Genomic DNA, 10344 nt, shown 5'->3' on the forward strand with positions numbered 1-10344 from the left:
TGACAAAATGCAACTTTTGATTTCAAGAATTTTAACAGACAATAATTGAGTTCATTGAATAGTCACAACACATCTGGGCAAACTTACATAGATGAACACCTATGAAATCACAAATTTCCTTTCATCATTTTACCCTTTCTTTGGCATAGCTGCAAGCCTCGTATACATCCTTGCCATGGACTCGTATCCCCTAATATCACCAGAACGCAGAAGATTGCCTGCAAAGAATTGAAATAGACCAATGAATCAGAAAATATTAGCTTCATTAGTTTGTAGAAAAGTTGCACTAATTAGATGGCAATCATCCCTATTTTATTTATCCCCTCCATTTCATTAATTACCAGTTTGATTCAATGCAAAGTCTATAAATGTATCAACTACAATTTCATTAGTCTAAAATTAGTATTGTAATTTATACATTGTCTTCCAGAGAGGTAACCCAGTTGGAGTAAAAACCAATACTGAGATAAGCAACAAGGTCCCGCCAAGAGTTGGTTATTGCACCCACAAATCTACAAATTCCACGTCTCCCACAGCTCTAAACGTCTGAAAACACCAGGCATGCAGAGGAATACCATATATAACAATCCACACCAAGCTTGGGGATCCCAAGTTTCTTAACGCCCCAACTAAAGGATTCCATCTCCCCAACCTTAGTTCTGGAGAATCGAATCTGACCTTGTTCCCGAACAAGAATATTGCTCGCTTCCTCATTGTTCCTGAATGAGAACAGAAAAAAGCTTGTGCTTAATTTTCTCACCTGAAAATCCGAGCTTGGATGCCATTCAGCCATTGCCCAATCTCTAACTTCTTCAACATCAGGGTCTGAATTGATGGAATGACCAACCAGACACTTTTCCAACATCCTAAGACAATTACAAACATCTCCAGATGAGCTCAAAATCACCTCCTTCATCCTTCAGCTTGGACAAATACAATTATTTATGCCATGAATACTACTTTTGAACAGTTTCAATCTTCTTCATCTTGGACTTTAATCATTTAACTCACCTTGCTACTCTTTATCATTTACTTGGCTCTACTCTAGCTGCACATCTTCCCTGTGTTACTCCTTTTCCACTAGAACTTGCATCAATGGTCTTCTTCTTATCGCCATAGAAATATCTCGTCACAGACCAGACAAACTCTCCCTTCCCTTTAACTTCTATCTTTTGTCTACTTAAACCATCAACCCAGTATTGGTCAAGGTGAATGAGGTCCATCCGGTGCCTTCATCACTGGTGCTTTGTTTTGCTGGAGAAACAGTTTGCCCCAAGACTTGTTGTCAAAGGATCCTATCCATTAAGGTGGATAGAAAACATGTCCTTGTAGAAAGATGAAAATAGAAAGGAAGTATTGCATTTTGGGAAATTTTGTAGGAACTTGAACAGACAGTCTACAGAGGAAATATTGCAGGTTGAAGGCAAGGGCATTTACGGGTAATAAGAAAAAAATTTAATGCTGATGGGGGCTGCCTGATGGTTCTGGTCGAAACTCAAGATGTGCTGAAAGAGTTGAGAAGAGCATGGGGCAAAAACAAAGGCTTCCAAAGGTCTTTTGCAAGGACAAATTAAGGAAAGTTTGGGGCTGGTTAATGGTGATTGGGGTTCTCCGAAAATCCAAGCTGAATCAAACAGGTTGAGGGGCAAAAAAAAGTATTTTTAAGAAAAGTGGGTGAAAAGGAGCTTTTAAAAGAGGGACACGTAGGTGGAGAAATTGTGAAAAGAGTTGAAGAGGATAAGTTGGCAGGGGAGAACTCAAGAGAGGGCTCTAATAAAGGTGTATCAATTAGAAGAGATCATAGCATTTTAAGTGGGGACCACTTCATTAAGAAAAATCCAAAAGGATTTTACTGTGGCTCTCAAATGAAAACACTTCGAGTTTATAAAGGAAGGGGTTGCAGCTTAAAACAATCAAATAGAGCTTTCAAGGTAGGTTTTTTGTACAGGAGAAGAAAAATAAAGGCTAGCAGTGGGAAAAAGGAAGAGTGGATTTGGGTGATTTCTAGGCTTTGTGTTGCAGGGAGAAGAAAGGATGGGTTGAAGAAAATGGGAGCTTCAGATGGCAACAAGGTGGCACAGTGCTTTGGTAAGATGGATATTCAGGATAAAATTGGCAAGAAATCCACAGATAATATTGTGGAGACAGCGGCAGTGTCTCAACAGCAAATTTTGGATGGATCGAGTTCTCTTTCTAGTTCTAACAATGACCAGATCCTGTCGCCTCTGGTGGTGATGTCTCGCATCTAAGGTCGGTGGAAGAATAAGGGGTGAGAAAGAAGGGACAGAAGGAATGTCTGGAAATGGCCATGAGGTTTGTAGTTGAAGTGAAAGGAGAGCAAAACAAAGTTTCTGGATATGGGGCTCGGGCTGAAGAGGAGGTTGAGCAGCTAGATTGCAACAGCAAGAACAAGCAGGCAGTGGGTCCACTTGTAGGGGAGGTGGTGTCAAGTGGAGTTTTAGAGAAGATTAGGGAGGGTGGTAGTGAAGTTGAAGAAAGAACTTGAAAGGCGCCTTCAGAGAGACGAGATGAAGCAGGGGAGTACGGAGATCAAGAAATTGGTAGATAGGGATGTTAAGGTGGGCAAATCACCAGACTTATTTTTCTTAGGATGAGAGTTCTAGAGGAACAAAAGGGAAGAAAATTTGAAGAAACCCATTGCTGAAGGAGGGGAAATTGGAACAAGGACGGTGGACAGGAGAAGTGAAATTGAAGTTGAGTATGTATAGGGGCTGGGCCGAGACTTGTTTTGGGGGGAAATTGTGTTAACATCCTGTTTGTCCTTAGTAGTGAATTTTGTGAGTTTTTTCTGTTGTCAAAAGGAAAGTGAGAGTCGGGTATGTAGGTGTCCATCTTTTGGGGCTGGTGTTTTGTTCTTTTTTGTTTTGTTGGTGCATTCTCTGCACCCTATTGGTGGTTGTATGTTGCTTTCTTTTTTCAGTAGAAGTTTTTCTTTTACCATTAAAAAAAAACATTGGGGACAAAGGATCACCCTACTGAATTCCCCAAGTTGCCTCGAAAATATCCTTTGGGGACCCATTAATAAGAATTGGAAAATATGTAGTCCTCAAACATCCCATAATCCATTTATCCCCCTATCCCCAAATCCCATTTTCACCATCACGCACTGTAAGCATCCCCAATCAACATGATCATAAATCTTCTCTAAATCTAGCTTAAACATAAAACATTTTTTCCTGATCTTCTAAAATCCTCCATTGCCTCATTTGCTATCAAGATTTGATCCAAAATTTGCCAATTTTTAACAAAAGCCCCCTGTTCACTCGATATCACGAAATGGAGCACTTACTGTCATAACAAACTTAACAATAAATTATATTTCTAAAGAGATTATTTATTTTTATTTGGTTGGAGGAGGGGAGGAAGTGAGAAAATGATGTTGCAACAATTAGCAAATTAACAACATAGCCCACGAGCAAATAAGCCAGCATTGTATGATGCCAGGACTGTAAATATTACTTCAAAAACTTAGCAGATTAATTAGTGATATAGAGAAGTATGCATTGTTTAACCTGAATCACAATTGAGTGGACTATCAGGTTCTGGATGGGCCATCAAGGCAATTATAGCCCTACAAACAGACTGGAGTGTCCAAGCAGGGCTCCAAGCATTCTTCAAGATATCCAAGCAAATCTCTCCTGTCTGCAACAAAAGAGAAGGAATTTGGAATTATAGTGTTTTAAAAGCGCAGGGGCCAATTTGCGCTCAAGGTGCAAAGCGCAAGGTTAGGTACGCACCTTTTTGAAGCAAGGCACAAAATACAAAAAAAAAAAAATGTCAGAAAGTTAAAAAAAGCCAAAAAATGCAAAAAAAAAAAACATTAAACATAATATTAATAAAAATATATATAAACTTAAATTTTAAAATAAAATTTTTAAAAAACCTATTATCTAAAATTAAAATACATAAACATAACATGTAAAGTGTATTCAAATGAAAATTTAAAAATAAATCAAACATATAAAGCATTTCCAAGCATGTGAAACCCACAATCTCTTTTTTTCCTCAATTGCATTACTTCAAGTAGCTAATGTGATGTAAAGCATATTATATTCCTGATTCTACGAGCTGCCTTTGTGCCATGCCCTTCGAGGCAAGCCCAAACAAGTCCATGTTAGCGTCTTAGATTCTTAGTTCTCACACAAAATATAATGATTTTATAATTTTAATTGATTTTAAGAAGATATTTTATTAGGATGAATGAATGAACAACATTAGCAAAAGGTGCATACCTGGGCTGAGGCGCAAGGCGCACTAGGCATGCGCCTTTTGAAAGGGCTGTGCCTAGGACCTAGGCAAGGCGCATACCCTAAAATGCGCCTCACCTGTGGACCTAGGCATGCTTGAGGCACGCCTTTTAAATCACTGAACAGTAACATAAGTTCAGAATCACATTCCCAAATTTGTTCAGTTTAATAGTAACATATTACTGGTTGAAAAGCACATCATCTTTGCAATAAATGTGGTTTCACTTTTGTAGGTGTCAAATGTTTTTGTAGATGACTAACTGATATGCATACCTTAAAGTGTACATTTGGATGGAATATTTTTGTCAAGAATCGCACTTGAGGAGGCTGCAAAGGATACTGCTCGGGAACAGCAAATGCAAGCTGAAATACGCCACCTTCATAAGGGGTTTCTGTTGGTCCCTATAGCCAAAAAGCTCATAATTTAAGAGCAACAGCAGCAATATGTTACATTATATTCATCCATTACCGTAGAGCTTACCTTAATTAGAGCAGTCCATTTAAATATGTTGGAATCGTCACAAACTAGTTGAATATCTGAATCAACTGCTTTCTCTCGTTGCACCTCTTTGTATTCCTTAAAAAGCCTTGCCCTTGAAGCCTGTACATGGAAAAATAATTACTCAACTGAAATATAAATTAAGGTTATAAATAAGCAAATTTGCCCTTGAAGTAAGATTTTCTCATCATGTCACAATATTAAGACTAAAAAAACAAATGGAACAACCAACAGGAAAAATGAATTAACCAACCATTCCAATTTCAAGTTGAAAATTGAGTTAACATAGTATAATCGCCAAAAAAATTAATAAAAAATAGAAAAGGGAGAAAAAGTGAGAGATTCTTTTACAGTTCCACCTCTTTAGGCTCTGCTTATTTCTCCTAAAACGGATGTAAAAGTTTACAGGCTGAAATATTTCAACTATTATTTCCGCCTCTTCTAATTTGTTTTGATGTAAATGGAAAGGAAAACAATGTTTTCATTAAAAAATAGATGAAAATATAGCTCAAATATTTCATCCTGGAAAATAGTAAGCACCGACCTTTTAACCGAGTACTAACAGCATCTTTTCATATCATAAAGCTGCAAATACGCGTGTAAATAAACTACAGTTGTGATCGATATAGTCACTGACCTGCATTCTGATCACTCCTTGATAGTTGAATCTCAAAATCAAAATTCAGAAATTGGCCTCAGAGCTGCATAAATGTTAAATTTCAGCTTAACTGAATCTTAAACAACCAATTATCTATTGAAAGAGGTGTCTAAGGGAGAGATTCTACCAACCATTAACCCAATTCACCAAAACATAAAAAAAAAAGAAAAGAAAAGAAAATTGCAGAATAACATCGATTCAACCATACAAAAAAGGGAAGAATTACATAATAGTACATCAAAATCATGAAAACACAAGTTTCCCGCAATCGCTACGAAAAAAAAAAAAGAGGCTTTCCTTAGAGGAGAAGAAAAACCTTGCCCTGATTCGTGCAATTCGACAAACAAGAAACATTGTTCTAAGCGAATAAAATTGTGGAAACAAATAAACACGTAAAAGGAAAACCTATAGAAGCAAAATTGAGATTGAAATCTGACCTGAAAACCCTTGAAGATGAATCAAACCAAGAGACCCCGAAAAGCTCGAGTTCTGACGCGATGCGAGACGAGATTCTTAATGTATTGCTCTGATCTGGTACTTCGCGCGCTACCACACTAAGACCTCTCGGGTTTCTCCCCTTTGCAATTTGGAAAATCAGGAGTCTCTTCTTAACTAATCAACACGTGGAAGGTGTTTATCGAATCGGGTTCTGTTCCTCAAGTTGTGAGAAGTCGGTGTGAGGAGCAGTTTCTGTGAGGTGAGGACGGTGAAGTGCGTTCTGTGAGAGCAGATCCAGATTCTCCCCTGTTGGGCTCTTTTCTTCTAACGCAATAGTTTCTTTACGAAGTTCACCTTGTTAGCATGTTACCATAAAATTCCATACTTCACTCTTGTCTTTTTTTTTTTTTAAGTAAATACTAATATTAACTGAAACAAAGAGAAATACAGTCCTCTACCCTGGGTATCACTTCTAGATTGTCTAAGCTAACAAAAAAAAAGAGGAATGTGATTTAGTTAATTGGGATACCCTGTGGACTGATTTGTTAAACTGTCTATTTACATACAAAAAGTTAACTGAATGAAGGTTCCTTAGTAACATTCTTGATTTAAAAAAAAACCAGTGGCATAACCACGGATAATCCTTGATGCTTGAACGAGCTTATCACCCTTGTCTTGGATTGGGTTAAATGGGAAATAAGTCAATACTTTTTTTTTATTTCCCTATGTTTAAGGAAATCACAGTCCACCTTACACCGACTTCACAAGCACATTTCCCATGTATTTGGAACATCTTTCATGAATAATAACATATAAGTAAGATGTTCCTAATACATGATCATCTTTCATGAATAATAACATATAAGTAAGATGTTCCTAATACATGATAAGATGTGCTTGTGAGGTGAGCTATATGAGGAACAGATCTGGTCTTGTGTTTATTAACACTGATATGGGTGTTTGGGAAGATTCCATCATTTTACTAAATATTAAAAAAAAAAAAGAAAAAAACTAATTACCACTTACCTGGTAGTTAAGTCCAACATCTCAACTTGATTTTAATATATAAAAAAAAAATTCTTTAATTTTCTAAATTACTAATTTGAGACACTTAAACTTTTGTAAAAAATTAAGGTTTATTGTAAAAAGTAGAAAATAAGATTAATTCTAGTAAGAGAGCATGAAAGAGATTTATTGTTGTTATTATGAAAGTGAGTAAGGGTAAAGGTATTTGTAAGAGTTAAAAAAATGAAATGATCAAAATACCCTTATAAACTAACTATTTATAATTGTTGATGGGGCATTTTGATCTTTTTGATGATTTTATAAAATTTTCTTTAATACTTGACCAAAATGCCTCCTGGTTACTTATAATTTTTGGGATAGGCATTCGGGGGATTTAGAGCTAATGATGGCAATTTCACCCTACTTGGTGGGTACCCATCTCCACCCTCTCGATTGGGCGTTTTTTTTTTTCAACCACAGATTTTTGGGTGGCGAACACTCGTGCGGGATATCGTAATTAAGCGGTTGTTTGTCATCATTAATGTTTCCTGGAGCAATGGTGTCATATCAGCGCCACATTGGAAAAACGGTGCTCCAGGAAATAGGCATTTGTTTGGAATTTTTTTTCCAAAGAAAATTGTGCCCTAAGCCACCCTTGGAAATTGGGAAAGCATGGCTTGGAGCAAATGACAGATTTTGTGTTTTTTTTTTCAACCACAGATTTTTGGGTGGAAAACACTCATGCGGGATATCGTAATTAAGCGGTTGTTTGGCATCATTACTGTTTCCTGGAGCAATGGTGTCATATCAGCCCCATATTGGAAAAACGGTGCTCCAGGATATAGGCATTTGTTTGGAACCTTTTTTCCAAAGAAAATTGTGCTCCAAGCCACCCTTGGAAATTGGGAAAGCATGGCTTGGAGCAAACGCAGATTTTGTGTTTTCTGGAGCAGCAGGATATGGTGCATCGTAAATGTTTCTCTTGTGCTTTTAACTAATCCTAACTCTATTTTTCATTTTTTCAGCCTTGGAGGTCAAGTGCAACCAGTCATCAAGGTCACCTACGCAACCAGTAAACAGAGGTTTATCCATGCAGCCAGTCAGAAAGTAAGCTTTTCTCCAACAGGAAAACAAAAAACAGACAGAAGGTATGATTCTTGCAAAGATCTCTCACCAGAAAGGATGGCGGTTATCTCTCAGAGCTTAAGCAATTGGATTTCCTCTATGAAGGCTTTACTGATTTCAACTAGAGTCGTATCCATGATTGTGATATTGAAGCTTTCCATTCCAGTAGTGTTGGAGTTCATGCTTACTGAAATTCCTCTGATATGAGGGTCATTGCTCTCATGGCTTACGCTTCCTTATCTCTACGTGGTAATTAACGGGATAATAATTACCATAGTTGCGTCTTCCAGGTTTCACCAAAAGGTTGATGAGTAGCAGCCGGAGACATGGTTTCGCCCGTCAAAGTGGACGTATGATCTGATTTCGTTACCATGGATATGTATGAAGATGTAGTGGTGTTGAAGGAGCAAGCGGTTGCTGCAATTCCAGAGTTGGCTTTATGAAATTGTTGTGATAAAGAATCCGGAAGAGACTTAGCCAGATTTTGAATCTTTGGAGCCTGTGGGGGGTCTGGATAGGGTCAAGCTGGGGCTGCGGAGGTGAAGAATCCTCCATTGAACGTAAGATAATACATAGTAGAAGCATTGGATAATAGGTACCAGTGCTGAAAACGTTTCCTAGAGTATTGGTAACAAATAGAAAATGTTGTTGTTGCTCCAGGAAACGTCCTGGCTAGCAGCAACGTTTCCAAACAATAAAAAAAAAAAAAAAGAGAAAATGATGCTTCCAACCACACATCAGCAGCATCACTTTCTCAACATCTGTATCACCGATGCCAAACATATACTAAATTAATCTTAATCCTCTTTATCTGTACATTCAATTTCCTAAAATGCCCCTAATGCTTATAATTATATTATTGTTATAAGACATATAAACTTGTGTATTATGTATTTATTTTAATAAAGCTTTTTGATCTAATATGATGATAATTAATATCTTATGTATATCAATAAAAAAAAATGGAAATTATGATGTTTGTTGATGTTATTTTGTTTGTTTAATGCTTATATTTATATCTATATAAATATATTAAGTTGAAATGTATATGTACGAAGGCCTGAGGATGAGGGGAATGGAATCTAACGGTATTTTTTGCTTTTTTTCATAAAAATTATAAGAATGCTACTCTCTACCATCCATCTCTCTCTCTCTCTTGCTTTTTTTTTTCTTTTAAGTTAAAAGAATGCCACTCTCTCCTACCAACTCTCACCCTCTCCTTAGCTTGACATCTCGCCTGTTAGGGAAACCTCAGCTCGACACTTCAGCAAATGAGGGAGACCTCGGTTTGGCACATCGGCAATTGAGGGAGAGCTTGGTTACTTGAGAGACCTGCAATCAAAGATAACTGAGCTTGAACTTCCGAACTTTTTACTCAAGCCAAACTTGAACTCAAGCTCAAGTTTCTAATTCGAATTGAACTCAAACCTGATAGTTTATAAGCGAGTCCCTACAACGCAGGACCCCCTCCGCTAGTATAATAGGAAGTTAGATGTGGGTTCTAGACCCAACCAACATGACCCACCCCATCCCCAAATGTGAGTAAGGTAGGGTTAAGGATTATAATTTTCATGTGGGATATTTGAAATTTGAAAGTCCAACCCGTTAATGATTTTGGAAAGGGTATGGCATGCACTATGCACGGAGGGGGTGTTTTTGAGATGTGGGGAGCCTATACAATTTACAACCTAACCCTTCCCCATTACGATCCCTATAGGGGTGCAAATGGTTAAATGCAAAAATCCCCATAGGGATGCAAATGGACCACATCATGTTCCGGTTTGAACTTGTATCCAATCCCATTTATGTCATATTTAGATATCTCTTGCCAAATTTCGAATCAAATTGGATAAATAAATAGGATGTATTTAAAAATTAAAAAGGATCCAATTTGAATCACCCCCTATATGTATATATGTCTATATTGCATTTATGTATTTTAGTTTTTTTTATATTATTTATATATATATATATATATATATATATATATATATATATATATATATATATATATATATATATATAGAGGTAGGGGTGAGCATTCGATTTATTCGGTTAAAAATCGAATCGAACAAACTAAAATTTTAAAAACAGAACTAAAAAAATATAAATTGAACCGAAACTAAAATTTTTTATTCGATTTCCGATTATTTCAGTTAAAACCAAATTTTAATAATATATACTCTATTATATATTATAACATATAATATAAAATATATGTTATGAAATCAAATTTCAGTATATTATATATTATATATTACATATAATAATAAAAAGTTTGGTTAATTCAGTTAACGAAATTCTAATTCTAAAACCAAACTAGCCAAAAACTGAATTAACCAAACCAATTT

At 36.5% G+C, this 10344-nt stretch overlaps 1 protein-coding gene across 2 annotated transcripts; it reads right to left on the minus strand.

Annotated features, from left to right (window-relative positions):
• On the minus strand, positions 1-5900 carry LOC148869121 (ubiquitin-conjugating enzyme E2 PEX4). 2 transcript variants are annotated; one of them, XM_088973533.1, is made up of 6 exons: positions 5863-5900; positions 5405-5468; positions 4750-4869; positions 4542-4670; positions 3534-3663; positions 1-218 (listed from the first exon to the last, which is right to left on the minus strand). In XM_088973533.1, exons 2-6 carry the CDS (start codon positions 5408-5410, stop codon positions 130-132), a joined length of 474 nt encoding a protein of 157 aa, XP_088829659.1. In that variant the 5' UTR covers positions 5411-5468; positions 5863-5900; the 3' UTR covers positions 1-129. The 2 variants fall into 2 exon arrangements, with proteins under 2 accessions (XP_088829659.1, XP_088829660.1); XM_088973534.1 differs by having other exon boundaries at positions 5742-5900.
• Between the last annotated feature and the right edge of the window lie 4444 nt (positions 5901-10344).

Source organism: Nelumbo lutea, chromosome 2 (assembly GCF_056320005.1).
Source record: "Nelumbo lutea isolate HS-2025 chromosome 2, American lotus-T2T, whole genome shotgun sequence".
Classification (NCBI taxonomy): Eukaryota; Viridiplantae; Streptophyta; class Magnoliopsida; order Proteales; family Nelumbonaceae; genus Nelumbo; species Nelumbo lutea.